The sequence below is a fragment of the Bufo gargarizans genome, chromosome 3, assembly GCF_014858855.1.
Source record: "Bufo gargarizans isolate SCDJY-AF-19 chromosome 3, ASM1485885v1, whole genome shotgun sequence".
Taxonomy (NCBI): domain Eukaryota; kingdom Metazoa; phylum Chordata; class Amphibia; order Anura; family Bufonidae; genus Bufo; species Bufo gargarizans.
Window position 1 is genome coordinate 75493520 of NC_058082.1, and position 18649 is coordinate 75512168.

The following is an 18649-nucleotide window of genomic DNA, read 5'->3' on the forward strand; positions in this document are numbered from 1 at the left end:
AGGCCTTGTTTTTGCGACACAAGTTTTACTTTCCAATGGCACCATTAACTATTACATACAATGTAGTGAGAAGCTGGAAAAAAAATCTAAATTGGGTCGACAACAGTTTTATGGGTTTCGTTTTTACAGGGGTTCCCTATGTGGTAAAACTGTTCCCTTCATTCTCCAGGTCAGTACGATTACAGCAATATCACATTTATATTGTTCTTCTTGTGTTTTAATACTTAAAAAATTAATAACTTTGGTAAAAAAAATAATTTTTCTTTGCATCACCATATTCTGATGCCTCTCATGACTATCATATTTATGTCTATGGAGCTGCTTTTCTTTTTACACTTATATTAGGTCCCTTTAGCAGATTAAAACTTGCTCTCAGCGAGGGGTAGCTGTTCGGGCCCTGTGAGCTCAGCGCTCCCAGGGAACGACCTCTTAGTTGCACTGGTCTCATCAGCACCCGAGGGGTTAAAAGTCTGTGATTGGCATTAATGCCGATCATGGACTTTGTCTGTTGTGTGAAACATCACAAACCAGATGGCTATGATGCCCACTCAGCACCATCTAGACCCAACATCTGCTGTAGAGAAAGGGCTAAAATCACAGCACAGTATGCATTAAACTCCTGAGCTCCCCCTAGTGGTGGCTTCAGGTGAACAGCATGATCTATATCTGTACTGGAGATTTAGAGTTGTATATTAGAAGAACAAAGCTCTGACAGCTATGAAGATAGATTAATAAAATGAATAAGCACAGAATTTTGAACCTAAAAATATGATGATAAAAAGGCTGAAAAGACTGAAAGATTGGAAAATGTATACATTGCTTGGTTTGCTCTAATGTTCCAATCTGCTTTGAGCATCCCAAAAATGCAAATGTTACCCCAGCCCTAGGGTTGTTTCCAAACTGGCACTGAGCAAGAATGCCGCTAATCACTGGTGTTATCGTATTTTATGAAGCCAGCCTAGGATTTTCAAACAGAATGGATTATTGCCACTGTAAATCTCCATTGCTTTTCATTACTACTGACGACATAATTCGATAAGAAGATGTAATATGAACAATTTATTTCTAACAGATGTTTATTAAACCGCTTAACCCCCGTGGTATCACATCTGGTTATAGAATACAAATAGAAATCTTAATGAGAATTTAGATTCCCAGTGGGGAATGTGTGATAGATTAAAGTAATGAATCCTGATTAAGGTGTAGATCTGCAGATACTTACATATGAGAAAGATTCTTCATCGGCTGAAACATTTTTGTGCTTATATTGGGAATTTCAATTTTTTCCACTGATCTATAAATGATATAAAATTCATATTTACAGTAACGATTATAATACATTGCGAAAAATAGAAACTCCAGCAATATGGATGCAAAATCGTGAGTCTTTATTGGAAAATACGTTTGGGGTGAGAACCCGACTCCTAGCACAAGAAAGCGGAGTGCCACAAAGTTTTTCTCTATATGTAGATTATAATACATTGCTATATAAAATACCAGGGAATTCCCTTTAATCCCAGTCTAAAGTTCACCATACACATTGCTTACAGTAGTACTAGGTGGAACCAGTGTTATGGCTCATGCACACCACCTTATGTATTTTGCGGTCCGCAAAAAACGGATCCTCAAAAAATACGGATGACATCTGTGTGCATTCTGTATTTTGCAGAACAGAACAGCTGGCCCCTAATAGAACAGTCCTATCCTTGTCAGTAATGTGGACAATAATAGGACATGTTCTATTTTTTTGCGGAACGGAAACACGGACATACGGAAACGGAATGCACACTGAGTAACTTCCGTTTTTTTTTGCAGACCCATTGAACGGAATTGTTCCGCATATGGTCCCCCCTAAAAATGGAACGGACACGGAAAGAAAATACATTTGTATGCATGAGCCATTACAGCCGTACACATTTTGTCCATATTGGCCATTACAGATGTCCAGACTAGCCACACATATCTTTAATGTCACCAGGCAAATGATCTATCCAGGGACATTCTAGACGACGGGTTGAGCATGCTGAATCAACTGACGCTGAAATTGGAAGGTTTGGCCAACTTTCATCTAATATTTATGGGCCCTTCTCAATTCTTCACTGATTCCCTCTAGACAAAACAAACCATTATAAATAATTAAAGGCATTTAGAAGTTTATTTATAATAACCTGTTTTTTGTTTTAAATACTTTCAGCTTTTTTTGTTTCCTGGAGAAACCCTTTAAAACATGTTACAAGGTGGATATTCACTCCATGAGAAGCTGATGCATTGGGGGAGATTTACAAAATGTGCCAGAATTCTGCTGCAGTTTGTGCCTAAAACATTGTATTTACTTGCCTACCAAGGGGCGTGGCTTAACATGCGCCATTGTTCATCTGCCTGTTGACGCATGATTCTGGCGTAAAGTAAGCCAACCGATGGGTGGTGTAACCTTAGACTAGACAGTGTAAAGGTGTGCCAGATTTATCATTCAACATTAGCCACTTTCATTTTATCAAACTAACTAGTCCTGCATGCAGAACATTTTTGTCTGATATTTTTGACAGAAATGTTATCCTGGAGGTATTATTTCTTGCCTAGTATGCATAAGGAGTATTATAGGACCAATGCACCGTTCCTGTGGGAAAAATATATGCAAATGAGTTATCTTTCCAAAAATACCACCAGTTGGAAGACAGATATCCTATAACTTAAAGGGAACCTGTCATGTGGATATTTGATTATAATCTAACTAATTATATACAATCATTAACTACTAAAAAGTGCCTTAGATGTATTCACTTACTGGTGTGACAGATAGTCACCTCATAATATACACAAATATGCCGCATGCTAATGAGCTGATTTGAGTCCAGCGTGATGTCATTGAGTCCAGCGTATATTTAATTCAGAGCTATAGCCACTCCCCTGCCCACCTGCTGCTGATTCCTATGGAAACAAACTGTCATTCAGCAGCAGGTGGGTGGGGAGACTCAGGAGCTCATGAATATTCATGACTCATCATTATCAGCAGGAGCTTTTCAATACAAGATGTTGGCAGATTGACTGGGTCAATTAAAGAAAGTGACCCAGCATTTTGCTAAGCGAATCAGTCACTTATTTATGTTGCCCTTAGTTAGGACGCCATAAAACTGGTGACAGGTTACCTTTAATGTTTGATCTTTTAAAAAGGCCTTGATGCATATTTTAGGGTTATAGCCAAGCCAGTTCGTCATCTGTAGACAGCTGTTTCAGAGTGACTGGTCCTCATCAGTGCAGAGCAGAGAGAATAGCACAGATTTTTACTCGCAGAAATTTCTGCAACAAAATCTGCTGTGTGAGATAGCACCCTATAGTTTGCACATGAGCTCTGAAGAAGCTCTGCCCCTAATGTTACCAGATGTAAGTTATGCTATAAATCAAAGTTCAACCTTTTAAAAGGCCTTGAGTCATGACTCTGCTATTAAATAAGCCAGCACCTCATCTGCAGACAGATTGCCCCACTTCAGTGCAGAGCAGAGAGATCTGGCTTAGCTGGATGAGAGGTAAGGATAAACTGGGTTCGGTCCGAACTTTGCTATTTTTTAGATGACAGCTGAACCCTACTCTTTTCTGACAGATAGCCTGGCTGAGCCAATCAGTGCTGCAGCAGTCAGGGAGGTGCCCTAGCGGAGCGCTCAGAAATGGCCTTCTATGCTGGGCTGTGAATGAGGGTGGTTGGGTCTTACACAGTCTGCCAGAAAAATGATCTTAGGGAGAAGAAACATTGTGTGTGTAGAATAGGGAGGCAGGGAAGCTGTCATCCAAGGGGGAACAAGTGAGGAACTGTGGCTGCTGTGCCTTCCCAGCAGAACTGCAGTTGCTGCAGTGCAGAGCTCAAAAGCAGCTACCTGAAAGTAAAATCTTTCATTTTTTTACCAACTTTCACAGAAATCCTTTTTTTTTGTGTGGTTAGATTTAACTAAACTGAATATATAAGTAATTACTGCAGCAATACCCATGGTGTGTGAAATTGAGCATCAAGCCTCAATTGTCTATTTACGTATATTCAGATTCCACATGGTTGCAATTTTAATTATTTTCTGGGGGGGGGGGGGGGTCATTTTTAATTAAGCTGCATTTATAAAGTACATGATTACTGCAGCAATAGCCAAGGTGTGGCAGCAATCTACCTGTGTGTATTAGGGTGAAATTAAGCGCAAGCATCGATCATCCGTTTAAGTATATTCAGTTTCCACATTTTTTAAATTTTACATTTTGGTGGGGACAGGGTAAATTGAATTAAGCAGCATATGTATGTACTGCATCAATACCAATATTTTCTCACAACTCAGCTGATTCCGATTAATAGACCTCCCCTTGATGGCGGTGCCCCATCTTGCCACTGTTGCTGTCTGTCTGCCTAACTATTATCATGTTCTGTACAGCTGCTGCTGTGGCCTGTATCCATCATGATGTAGATCAGGTAATTGTTGGAATAAAGCTCGTTCTGTTCAAAATTATTCAATAATTTCCAAATGCTTAATTCATTTAGGCATACTTATGCATAGCAAAATTTTACGACGTGTTACAACAATTCTGACTTTGGATTTGTAATCCACACACTCGATTTAGTATAGGACAAATAGTTTTTGCCCAGTAGCAGACGAAAAGTATTTTTGTTGTTGCGTAGTGTTATAGGTGTTCTTGCACTATTATGTGCCACTTGTGCAAGGGGTAGAGGCTAGTTGCCCAAAATGCTCAGGGGCCCACTGGGGAGGTTCCCCTGTGTGCCAGTCCAAGCCTGCACTTATGCCACTTTCTAAGCATCACACTCTGTACAGCTGCTGCTGCCACCACCATCATGTCACCACCGTCATCATGCTGCAGCTAAGACCTGCCGACCAAAATCTTCCATAAGGCTGCTGCTGCCTCCATCATGCTGTTGCCTTTCTGCCAACATGTACCACTTGGTTGCTGCTGCTCATAACTGTTATTTCCCTACTGCCACCATCATTAACGCAAAGAATCTACCGCCACTTTCACTACTACTATTACCACTACTACCCATAGACAGCTTTGTATGTTCCATTAAACAGTAGAAATAGAGGGGCACTCCATATAAGGGAACAGGAGACGGCAGTAAAGATTAATGTTTAATCTAAAATAAAAACATAGCATCAGACAATCATAGATAAAAAACATCCATATAAAATAGCAATGCACAATAAAATAGAAAGTAAATAAAAAATATGCCCAAGGATCAGGGTCCTGAAGATTGCTAGATGGTGGTAAAAGTTCAAAGGTTCAAAAGTATGAACACTCCCCACAATGAAAGTCAGTCCCAACAGATATAAATGCACCTAGACAAGGCTCCAAATAGCAATGTCTGACAGCATCAGATAGAAGGTATAGGTGTTACACACTCTCCAACTCCAACCTTCCAGTATAGGAGGACAAATGATTGTATCCAATCCTAGGGAGAGTCTCTTTTCAGATGATGTAACAGAAATGTAACAAAACGTCTCTTACCCTCTGCCATCACTAGGTTCAATGAAGTGAGTCAGAGACACAGCCGATCACAGCTCAACGCGGCGTCCCACGTGGTATGGAGTCTGAACGTGACGTCTCACGTGACTCCTCGGCTGGGGCAAAGGTTGACGTAATTACTTTTTCTTGCAAGCACCGCCTCGATGTGAGATTCACTGTGCAGATCACCCCGACCGACGTTGTTTCTTCTTGGTCACTTGTGGTTGCTTGGGGGGAATGGCTCACTGTCCTAACAAGCCCAAACGCGTTTCAGGGAATACACCCCTTCCTCAGTGTGTATTCCCTGAAACGCGTTTGGGCTTGTTAGGACAGTGAGCCATTCCCCCCAAGCAACCACAAGTGACCGAGAAGAAACAACGTCGGTCAGGGTGATCTGCACAGTGAATCTCACATCGAGGCGGTGCTTGCAAGAAAAAGTAATTACGTCAACCTTTGCCCCAGCCAAGGAGTCACGTGAGACGTCACGTTCAGACTCCATACCACGTGGGACGCCGCGTTGAGCTGTGATCGGCTGTGTCTCTGACTCACTTCATTGAACCTAGTGAAGGCAGAGGGTAAGAGACGTTTTGTTACATTTCTGTTACATCATCTGATAAGAGACTCTCCCTAGGATTGGATACAATCATTTGTCCTCCTATACTGGAAGGTTGGAGTTGGAGAGTGTGTAACACCTATACCTTCTATCTGATGCTGTCAGACATTGCTATTTGGAGCCTTGTCTAGGTGCATTTATACCTGTTGGAACTGACTTTCATTGTGGGGAGTGTTCATACTTATGAACCTTTGAACTTTTACCACCATCTAGCCATCTTCAGGACCCTGATCCTTGGGCATATTTTTTATTTACTTTCTATTTTATTGTGCATTGCTATTTTATATGGATGTTTTTTTATCTATGATTGTCTGATGCTATGTTTTTATTTTAGATTAAACATTAATCTTTACTGCCGTCTCCTGTTCCCTTATATGGAGTGCCCCTCTATTTCTACTGTTTAATTTTGTCTACCGTGCGGTCTGGGTGGACCGAGAGGTGAGCACCCACATCCGTTCGGTCTATAGGTTGAGTCGCGGGTTTGCATTACTTTGTATGTTCCATGCTATACTGCTCCTGCTGCTGCCACCATAAAAAAATTCTTAAAAAATAAACAAAAAGAGATAACATGTTTTTCTAAAAATTATGAGTCCTAGGAGGCTCGAGGGGGTTATATACCAACTTTCAGGGCAATTGGAGCAACTTTGGTTCGGCCCGAATCAATTAAACTTTTCCAAAAATTTGGCGAACCGAGCCCGAAACGAATCTCGACTGGTTCGCTCATCTCTAGTGAGAGGTCTTTGTCAGGGATCCAGAGGTACTATTTCACCATTTAAAGGGTGCCTAGTAGGCTAAGACATTTTAAAGGCTATGCAATGCACCTCTGGAAAAAAAAGGTATGTCAATTAGCTCTCTGTTCAAAAAATAAGAGAAAGTTTGTCTCTGGTGCCCCCAGTTGGATGGTGGCTATCTTGTAAGTCGATGTTTGACTTTTTACATAGGCATTGAGATATAACTTTGGATCTCTGACAAAGGGCTTTCCCCCAGCTAAGCCAATTCTCTCTGCTTTGCACTTATAAGGGGCAATCACCCTAAAGCAGTTATCTGCAGATGAAAAACTGGCTTGGCTATAACCCTAAGTTATGGTTCAAACAATGATTAAAAGAAGCTACCTTCTAGAGGCTCAGCTTTTCTTTTTTGAAGACAGTGCCAATCTGGATAGTAAGAAATTCTGATATCCTACAGAATAAATCCAGACCATTTACTGTATTATACTGTAGCTCTAAAGTTTCATTCATACTTGTGTGTATTGGCTCTTTATTTTGTCCATAAACAGCAGGTACACAATATGAGGTCAGTGTTATCTAATGGAGATGTTCAGGCCTCTGATATTCTGGCCAGATGTTTTCCCACACAATACTTAATTTTCAATGTGCAGTATATTCCATATTCCTTTTGATTTTGGCTTTCAAAACTGCATCAGGAAACCTGACAGTGTGGCCATACCCTCATAGGCTTTGAGTCGAAGAAATAAATCCTTGTGGCAAGTGATTGACTCTAAAGGCAGCTCGTATTTTACTCCTGGACCTCTGGGGCTCACTATGGCTTAAGAGACTGAGGCCACTGGGGGATCCTCTGGTACTATGGTGGGATAATCTGACCCTGCTCCCTATAGCTATGTTCCTGCATGGACATTTATTTTACCCTCCATATAAGTTTTGTAATTAGGGAAAGTGGCTGGAGGTTCAAGTAAAATTTAATTCATCTACCCTTCCCAACGAATATTGTGCAGATGTAGCAGGGTTAACACACAAACTCTTAACTCAAATTTCTTAACTCATCGCGTTATCTTGAAACAAAAGCCATTGAAAAGCAATTGAAGGTGTTTGCTTAACGCATTTAGTTTAGATAACACGTCTCATAAAGCATGAGTGTTAACTCTACTACATCTGTAGGTGATGTTTTTCCCTCATGAGTCTATTAACAAGTAAAAATACAGACTCTTAGACAACAACCATCTGTATCTTTAGAGTATGTTTGTGGGTGATATAGTAGCTGTATTTTGTTACTTACCATTACAATAGATAGATGCATGCAATCTAATTCTATCTTTATTAGATATACGGTTGGAGATGTCTGGGATGTGGGTGTAGTTCCTGCAGGTCTTATTACTTTTCTTGGTAACAGCTTTTATATATATTAGTTTGTATTAGTTGGTAAGTTTATGTTTCTTGGACAGATTTACTGCCCCAGAGTCTCTTCAGGAATATTTTTAATCTTGCAAACAATGTAGTACAGTACATCACCAAGGTAAGACAATTTCAGTGGTATTTTATGTATATATTGCTTCAACTTCTCCACACAAAATTAGTTTTCTGGTATTTGCAATGCCTTTTGCAGTAAGCGAGAGGATTACATTTAGGGTGCCTTCACATGCTGCAAATTTGGTTGCATATATTTTCACAACTGAAAATCATTTCCATTCATTTGAATGGGGTGGCAAGCACATGGATTTCTGCAAGCCCAATTCAGGTGAATGGAACGGATTTTCAGTCGCAGAAACTTCTAAAACAAAATCCGAAGTGTGTGAGCGCACCCTCGGTGTTCCTTCACATCCATCAGATTTTGTTGCAGAAAATTTCTGTACCTGAAAATCAGTTCCATTAATTTGAATGGGGCTTGCAGAAATCCATGTGCTTGCCGCAAAAACAATCCTAATTCCGATGAATGGAAGTGATTTTCAGGTGAGGTATTTTTCAGCAACAAAATCTGCAACATATGATAAATCACTCAATCATTCAATTGATTGCCACAGGTACAGCTTCCCTAACCTTACATCTGGTAGCATTAGAGGCAGAGCTTGTTTAGAACTCCCAGAACTCCAGGGGAGCAAGTATTGCCTATAAGTCTCCTCACACCGACTAAGGTGCTTTCACCCCATGGAGAGCTAGTACCTGCCAAATCCTGACCTACGCCTCTCACCTAGTTAATCCAGTACTCTCTGGTCTGCACTAATGAGGGGCAATCACCCCGAAACAGCTGTCTGCAGATGAGGTGCTGGCTTATTTAATATCCGAGTCATGTCTCAAGGCCTTTTAAAAGGTTGAACACTGACTGATAGGATAGCTGCCTTACATCTGGTGGCATTAGAGGCAGAGCGTGTTTAGAGCTCATTTGCATAGTATAGGGTGCCTTCACACATGGCAGATTTTGTTGCAGAAATTTCTGCGAGTGAAAATTAGTGCCATTCATCTGACTTGGGCTTGCAGTAATCCATGTGTCAGATTGGAGGGAGCATCTGTATTCAAGTCTTGACACAGATTCTCACTGGGATTTAGGTCTGGACTTTGACTGGGCCATTCTAACACATGACTATGCTTTGATCTAAACCATTCCATTGTAGCTCTGGCTGTATGTTTAGGGCCATTGTCCTGCTGGAAGGTGAACCTCTGCCCCAATCTGAAGTCTTTTACAGCCTCTACCAGGTTTTACTCTAGGATTGCCCTGTATTTAGCTCCATCCAGCTTCCCATCAACTCTGACCAGCTTCCCTGTCCCTGCTGAAGAAAAGCATTCCCACAGTATGATGCTGTCACCACCATATTTCACGGTGGGGATGATGGTGTGTTCAGGGTAATGTGCAGTGTTTGTTTTCCGCCACATATAGCATTTTGCATTTAGGCCAAAAAGTTCAACTTTGGTCTCATCTGACCAGAAAATCTTCTTCCACATGTTTGCTGTGTACTCTACATGGTTTGTGGCAAACTGTAAATGGGACTTCTTATGGCTTGCTTTCAAATGTATTTCTTCCATAAAGGCTAGATTAATGGAGTACACAACTAATAGTTGTCCTGTGGACAGATTCTTCCACCTGAGCTGTGGATCTTTGCAACTCCTCCAGAGTGGCCATGGCCCTCTTGGCTGCTTCTCTAATTAGTGTTCTTCTTGCCTGGGCTGTTAGTTTAGTTGGACGGCCAAGTCTTGGTAGGTTTGCAGTGCCATACTTCTTCCATTTTGAGATGATGGATTGAACAGTGCTCAGTGAGATGTTCAGTACTTGGGATATTTTTTATAACCTAACCCTGCTTTACACTTCTTCACAACTTTATCCCTGACCTGTCTGGTGTGCTCCTTGGTTTTCATGATGCGGTTTGATCACTAATGTTCTATAGCAAACCTCTGAGGCCTTCACAAAACAGCTGTAGTTATGCTGAGAATAAATTACACACAGGTGGACTCTAATTGCTAATTAGGTGACTTCTGAAGGCAATTGGTCACACTGGTTTTATTTAGGGGTTTCAGAGTACAGGGGGCTGAATACAAATACTAGCCACACTTTTCAGATATTTATTTAATACAAATTTTGAAAACCATGTATCATTTTCTTTACGCTTCACACATACTTTCTACTTTGTATTGATCTATCACATAAAATCCCATTAAACTACATTTAAGTTTATGAGTGTAACATGAAAAAATTTGGAAAAGTTCAATGGGTATGAACACTTTTTCAAAGCACTATATATATATATATTATTCTACAAACATTTACTTACAATGATTGAAGATGTGGTAATGTTTCAAACTGATCAGTATGGAGTGATAGTGGATTACAACTGAGATTACTGTATAAGAGAAAAAAGAAGTAATTAGAATATAGGAGAGGACTATCTTTGTACAAAATAAATCATTTGTACTGTTGTATCTGACAATGGTCTTAGTAACCTTAGACATGCAGGTCAAGGCTACTTTCACATTAGCGTTTTCAATTCCGCTATTGAGATCCTTAATAAGATCTCAATAGCGGAAGAAAACTCTTCAGTTTTGAACTGAATGAAACGGAATACACCAAAATGCAGACCAGTTAATTCTCAATGGGGACGGAAAGGATGCGAACAGCACACATTGTGCTGTCCGCATCCGCATTTCCGGTCCGCGGCTCCGTACTTCCAGTCTGCGGCTCCCGAAAAAAATAGAACATGTCCTATTCTTTACCGCAATAGCAGACAAAAATAGGAATTTCTATAGGGGTGCTGGCCCGGTGTATTGTGGATCCACAATACACTGCGGACGTGTGAATGGACCCTTATTGGTATGGCAAACAGAGCATTTTTTCTTAAAGGCCATCTGAAGATAAGATGTCCATGAGGAGTCTGAATTTATTATTGACCCCTTTACAAAAGTTGCCCCTTTACTGACTTAGTCCACAAGGGTAATTTACAATTAACCCTATTAGTACCCTAAATCACTAGTGATTTTGAAATGATTAGAAGATTGATGACTAACACATGTATTAAGGAACTGCATAAAACACAATTACCTAATAGACTTCTTATTAGATAAATAGGGGGACATTTATTAAAGCTTTTACCTAACTATTGTGGCGTGAAAAAGTGGCTAATTATGAGACATGCCATATTTGTGACTTTTTGAGCTTCACACCACTTTTCTGGAGTGGTAAGATAAGGGTGGGTCTTGGCAGGAGGGAGCAGGATTCCTGCCACCCACCAGATTTATTATACTCGCTACTGATGTTTGCTCAAGTTATTGCTCAAGTCTACAGCAGCTCCTGGCTGGCGTAGACTTGAGTTTCTGGGGCTTGGACTGCCAGGGATGAGACTAATTTATAAAGGATCATCTGTCTCTTAATAAATTAGTCGCACTTTTCTCCAGCATAGGGGGATCAAGACTGACTTATTGGAACGCCAGGCCTGATAAATGTTCCTAAAAGGCCTAGTTCACACGAACGTTTTTTTTGCGGGTGTACGGCCCGTTTTTTTTTGTGTTCCGTATACGGTCCATATACGGAACCATTCATTTCAATGGTTCAGCAAAAAAAAAAACGGAATGTGTTCCGTATGCATTCCGTTTCCGTATTTCCGTTTTTCCGTTCCGTTGAAAGATAGAGCTTGTCCTATATTTGGCCGGAAATCACGGGTCGTGGCTCCATTCAAGTCAATGGGTCCGCAAAAAAAACGGAACACATACGGAAATGCATCCGTATGTCTTCCGTTTCCGTTCCGTTTTTTCTGAACCATCTATTGAAAATGTTATGCCCAGCCCAATTTTTTCTATGTAATTACTGTATACTGTATATGCCATATGGAAAAACGGAACGGAAAAACGGAAAGGAAACACAACGGAACTTAAAAACTGAACAACGGATCCGTGAAAAACAGACCGCAAAAAACAATAAAAGCCATACGGTCGTGTGGACTAGGCCAAAGTAGGAGACATTAAAATCTATCAGAGCAGACACACATAAGAATATCAGGATTGTGAAATAAAAATTTATAATTGTCATTTGTACTTACAGTTTTTGCAAGTGTTTAAGCTCTTTAAAACTGGAGAGCGGCACTTCTGTGATTAGATTATTGGACAAATCTCTAGGAATAAACATAATATAAATTTGTAAATATCCTTCTTAACCCAATTTGCAAATTATGCATAATTAGAAGTGTAGAATTTAGTTTAGAACACTTTGTTCTAAAGTATTTCATTTTTCTTAAAGGCCACGGCAACTTTACACTGAAAGTTTTTTTCCTAAATGGAACACTGAGAAATAATCTGTAATAAAAAAATAAAAAAAACTGTCTACCATTTTGATGTAGTGTGTGTGCAACTCCTGTACATACAGTATCTGCTGCTTCTGACATAGACCCCAAAGCACACTGCTTCTGGGTGTCTGTCTCTGCTCTCCTCTCGGTAGGGAGGGAGGGAGGTTGTACACAGCAGATCAACGTGTAGAGAGAGTGTATAGCATCCATGTCTTTGGGAAGGGCAAATCACTCTGCTTGGACCAGAGTATATATAGAGAGGAAAGCAGACAAGGCAGTATGCAAGAGGGAGAGAGGGAAGTTGATTCACACAGGTTATGTATCAGTGTGAAAAGATAGGACAGAACCTACAACAGACTCTGCATGGAGAGAAAGGGGGAAATCACACACAGATCTCAACCTCACTGTTTGTCTGCACAAGAGAGGGGAGATGCTTCCTGGCATGGGCTGTAGAAGCAAAAAAATCAGTACAGGAATCATGAGTGCTAGTGAAGACAGCAGCATCCTAGACACACAGACCTCACATCCAGCATGCATTATTGGAAGGGGAACACCCACATGATAAAAGTCTGAAACCTGGAGCAGGTTTGAAAAGGGGTCTGAATGAAAGGATAAGGATTTCAGCCTTAAAGGGTTTCTGTCACCTAAAAAATGGGTATTAAAGCTGGCTAACATTAGCGATGTGCTATTGTCAGCTGAACATAACTATATTAGTGCCATCTCACTGCCTGACGAGAAAAACAAACTTTTATAATATGCTAATTAGCCTCTAGGAGCGGGGGGGGGGGGCATTGCCCCTGCTCCTAGAGGCTCCACTCTCCTACCTCTGGCCACACCCTGCTACACTAGATTGACAGGGGCAGGCATCGTTGGTCTCCTACCTCCGGCCGTGTCTGCAGTGTAAATCTCGCACCGTTCAGTATTCGGCGCAGGCACAGTGGGGAAGTCAGCACCCGTCAAGCGTCCTTCTCCTACTGCGCCTGCGCCGTTCAAGATTTACACTGCAGACACGGCCGGCGGGAGAAGAGCAGCGCTGCCCTGGCCCTGTCGATCAAGAGAAGAAGGGCGTGAAAAGAGGTGGGCAAACGGAGCCTCTAGGAGCAGGTGCAAGGCCCCCGACTCCTAGAGGCTAATTAGCATATGATAAAAGTTTGTTTTTCTCAATAACGGCTTTAGGCAGTGAGATGGCACTAATAGAGTTATGTACAGCTGACTTTAGCACATCGCTAATGTCAGCCAGGTTAACACTCATTTTTAAGGTGACAGAAACCCTTTAAACTTGCAAAATATAGTGGACTTGAGGTAACCACTAATGTATGTGAAATATAAGGTACCCATAGCCTTTTATTTACTCTTACCTTTTTACAATTAGTAAAATACCATGGGTTGTGTGGTTTAGAAAAGTATTGGAGAATACTTAAAGGGAACCTGTCACCTGGATTTTGGGTATAGAGCTGAGGACATGGGTTGCTAGATCGCCTCTAGCACATCCGCAATACCCAGTCCCCATAGCTCTGTGTGCTTTTATTGTGTAAAAAAAACATTTTGATCCATAAGCAAATTAACCTGAGATGTGTCCTGTACGTGAGATGAGTCAGGGACAGGACTCATCTCAGGTTAATTTGCATATGAATCAAATCTGTTTTCTTACACAATAAAAGCACACAGAGCTATGGGGACTGGGTATTGCGGATGTGCTAGTGGCCATCTAGCAACCCATGTCCTCAGCTCTATACCCAAAATCCAGGTGACAGGTTCCCTTTAATGAATAGATAGGGTTTCCATCCAATACCTTCAGCTATGATGCAGAGCAGAGAACAGCAATTAAAAACTTCTCTCACTGGGGAGGACCTGGCAGATACGTGCATAACATGAAAAACTTGCTGTAAGGAGTCACAACAGATTACAGCTGATCACTTGGGGCCCCAGGAGCAGGAGATCAGATAATTAACTGACAATTAGCTAACAAAAAGCAAGATTGGTTTCAAAAGGGCCGTGTCAGTTTATTATTCTGATGGTAAAAGAATGTACTATCTTAATTTTGTAGAGAAGTTTGCAAAACATTTCCAATAAGTGAGTAGAGTACAGAAATGCTGCTCAGTGATGCTCAGTGTGCCCACAGGGGCCTGTTTTGCTATAGCCGACATGCCTGACACGGATTTTCATATTTCTTCTGATCTGTGAAACGTTTTATGAGAATAGTAAAATTTGCAATTTACAATAAGCGGCACGCTCATTTACTGGATGGATTTCTTACATTTCTGCTAAACTCCTCAAAGATGCAAAGATGTTTTCTTTAACCAATTTTATTCTGTTTCCACGTAGAAACCTAAAGAAAATACACATATTATTATGAAAGCATACAATGGCTAAATAACAAGTAATGTATATTAATTATGATTGTTAATAATACCGCTATATGTTAATCATAGTGACATCACTATCTCCTTATATATCTATCTACATAGTAACATAGTACATAAGGCCGAAAAAAAGACATCTGTCCATCCAGTTCGGCCTGTCATCCTGCAAGTTGATCCAGAGGAAGGCAAAAAAAACCTGTGAGGTAGAAGCCAATTTTCCTCACTTTAGGGGAATAAGAAATTCCTTCCCGACTCCAATCAGGCAATCAGAATAACTCCCTGGATCAACGACCCCTCTCTAGTAGCTATAGTCTGTAATATTATTACACTCCAGAAATACATACAGGCCCTATCTATCTGAATTTCGTAGCACGCCCAAATAAGATTCCCAAATAAGATCTGTATCTCTATCTATCTCATATCTATCTTCCTGATATCAAATTCTAATTCAAATAAACTTTATTGGCAGCACTAAATACTAGTGTTGAGCGAGCATGCTCGGCCGAACTGCTGTTCGGCTCGAGCATCGCTATGCCTAGCAGATCCGAGTGCTCGGATTGAATACAATAGAAGTAAATGGGAGAATCCTAGAAACCCCCTGCTTGGAAGAGAAGAGGGTGTCTGGTTCATAAAAAAAGGTTAGAAATTGATGGAAACCCCATCAAAATGGTTTGGCAACTGTATTAAGAGGATAGCTGGATGCGTCTCAGACTCCTATTATGTATGACATACAACACACAAAGGCTATATGCCAAATGCCAGATATGTGCCCAATCTATCCATGAGACAGATAACAGCCAGCATACCTTACAATGGCAGCCTTATTCACTATGAGATATTTCAAACCAGCTCTTATCTGACTCGGAACCAGTAAACCTCAAAGTTATTTTGCATCTGTTGCATGGCTTGGGTGGACCTGCACACCTAGATCAATATCATTAGGGCGACAAAAAGTTTTCTGATTGTTCTAACATAATATTCAATAACTTTTCTATACAGTTTTGTCATGTAAAAACTAATTTGCATAAACATGGGCATATGGGAAAGACATGCAAATGAGCAGAATCTCTCATTAACAGCACCCTCTATTAGTTGCATAGTGTTATGACAAGACTGTTCGCTGAGATCATATTCGCTATATTGCTCTATATTCGTTTTTTAGAATATTCGTAATATTCTAAAAAACAAATATAAAGAAATATAGCGAATATTATGTAATACTTATGTAGTAAGTCAGTGATAATATCTGACACTTGAAAAGCTGAGTAATAAATCAGTGTAGATCGCAAGTTATTACCCAGCTTTCCCAGTGTCGGATATACTCAGTGAGTTATTACCCAACTTTCCCAGTGTCAGATTTTATGACTGAATTATTACCCAGCTTTACCAGTGTCAGATACCATCCTTGTGTAGATCCCGAATATTCTACTCACAAATTTGTATTGCGAATTTTCCATGCAAAAGGCTGCACTATCAAGCTTGTCATAAGACTCAGTTTAATATTCTTGTCAGAAGACTATGAAACCAATAGAAGGCGCTATTGAGTTATAAACAGCGCCCTCTATTAGTTTCATAGTCTTCTGACAAGAATATTAGTCTTGTCATAAGACTGTAAAACCAAAAGAGGGCGCTGTTCATAACTCAATAGCGCCATCTATTGGTTTTCATAGTCTTATGACAGCTGAAAAACAAGGCAAATGAGTTTTTACATGACAAAACTGTATAGAAAGGTTATTGAATATTATGTTTGGACAATCAGAAAACTTTTTGTCACCCTAAAGATATTGATCTAGGTGTGCAGGTCCACCCAAGCCATCTAACAGATGCAAAATAACTTTGAGGTTTACTAGTTCTCAGTCAGATAAGAGCTGGTTTGGAATATCTCATAGTGCACAAGGCTGTCATTATAAGGTATTCTGGCGGTTATCTGTCTAAATACACATTAGCATTGCCAAAGTAAGTGGTAAATAATTGGGCTGGGATGGGGAGTGGGTATAAAGACACATCTAGGGTGGGGGTATAGAAGTCTGTGGCAAATCATGTCCTCTTAGTTGATGCATGCACTGACATATTGTGCGGGCATGGCTCCTGTGTTCACCTCTTCCCCGACAGTATGGATAGTTTTCCACCTTCATGTAGGTGAAGTCTGGGAAGAGCTCAGACAGTCTCCTGAGGTGTGTACCCCACTACTGAGTATCTATCTTTCCTTATTGTCCCACAGGCAGCACAACACAAAGGGTTACTGTCTTGCTCCTCCCGTCTAGGACAGAAGATAAATCATTAGTAAATCAGACTAATTAACCCCCCAGAAGTGCACACCCACTAGGTAGATGTGTTTTTTTTCTTCTGTCTAGGATAATGAAGCTCACACATACAGAAGCTCCTGCTGCTGTAAAGGTCGGTATGGTTGTTAAGCCTGATATTATATAGCTGGAAGTGGTTTCTAGAATATCATGCTAGAGGTGCTGGAAGAGAGTCCATTGTTATCTGCATGTTATAAAGCTGGAGGTGTGCTCCAAAGTTAACTGAAGGTCATTACTGAACTGGAAGTAGGTTTCAGAGTTACCGTATTTTTCGCCCTATAAGACGCACCTAGGTTTTTGAGGAGAAAAATAAGAAAAAAAAATGTTTTAACCAAAAGATGTACATTTAGTGGGTTTTGAACTAATGGTGGTCTGTGGATGACACTGTTATGGGGGATCTGTGGATGACACTGTTATAGGGATTTGTGGATGACACTGTTATGGGTATCTGTGGATGACACTGTTATGGGTATCTGTGGATGACACTGTTATGGGGATCTGTGGATGACGCACTGTTATGGGGGGGATCTGTGGATGGCACGGTTAATAGGGATCTGTGGATGGCACTGTTATGGGGGCATCTGTGGATGACACTGTTATGGGGGGATCTGTGGATGACACTGTTATGGGGGGAATCTGTGGATTACATAGAGAATCTTATACTATAGTGTCATCCACAGATACCCCCCATAACAGTGTCCCTGTGTAAATAGTGACCTCAATACAGGGGGTGGAGGCCGGCAAGCAGTCACTGTACTCTATTACACCGGGCCCTGCTCACATCAGTATTCAAATGTAAAGTGTGGCCAATCCATATGTAAAGTGTAGGCAAGGTAGCGCAATCTACTACTCACTATTAAACTCCCGTACTGGCAGGCAGGCCAGTGTGGCCAATCCATATGTAAAGTGTGGGCAATCCATATGTAAAGTGCAGGCAAGGTAGCGCAATCCACTACTCACTATGAAACTCCCGTACTAGCAGGCACTGCAGGCTGGCCGGTCACTCACTTCCTCACCGCGCATGCTCTGCCTGCTTCATTAATAAAGTGGGAGGAGCATGTGCATGAGGAAGTGAGTGACCCTCCAGCCTGCAGTGCCTGCTAGTACGGGACTTTTATAGTGAGTAGTGTATTGTGCTACCTTGCCTACACTTTACATATGGATTGGCTACACTTTACGTAGGAATACTGGTGTGAGCGGGACCCGGTATAATAGAGTACAGTGACTGCACTGGGCCCCTGCGCGAGTTGCCGATCTCAAGCCCCTTCTCCCTTTCCGCTGATACATAGCAGGCCACACTGTGCAGCATAGCGGCTGGCGATGTATCAGTGTTAGCATAGTAAAAAAGGCAGCATTCGCCCCATAAGACGCACTGCCATTTTCAACC

The 18649-nt window shown here is 41.0% G+C and overlaps 1 protein-coding gene across 1 annotated transcript in view; it reads right to left on the minus strand.

The window, feature by feature from the left end:
• RXFP2 (relaxin family peptide receptor 2) overlaps positions 1-18649 on the minus strand; it is a 331515-nt gene that overhangs the window by 13352 nt on the left and 299514 nt on the right. Inside the window, exons 12-15 of the mRNA XM_044285462.1 lie at positions 14854-14925; positions 12354-12425; positions 10596-10664; positions 1223-1294 (exon numbers count right to left, since the gene is read on the minus strand). Of these exons, the coding sequence (XP_044141397.1) occupies positions 1223-1294; positions 10596-10664; positions 12354-12425; positions 14854-14925 (285 nt within the window). The remainder of the gene's footprint in view (positions 1-1222; positions 1295-10595; positions 10665-12353; positions 12426-14853; positions 14926-18649) is intronic.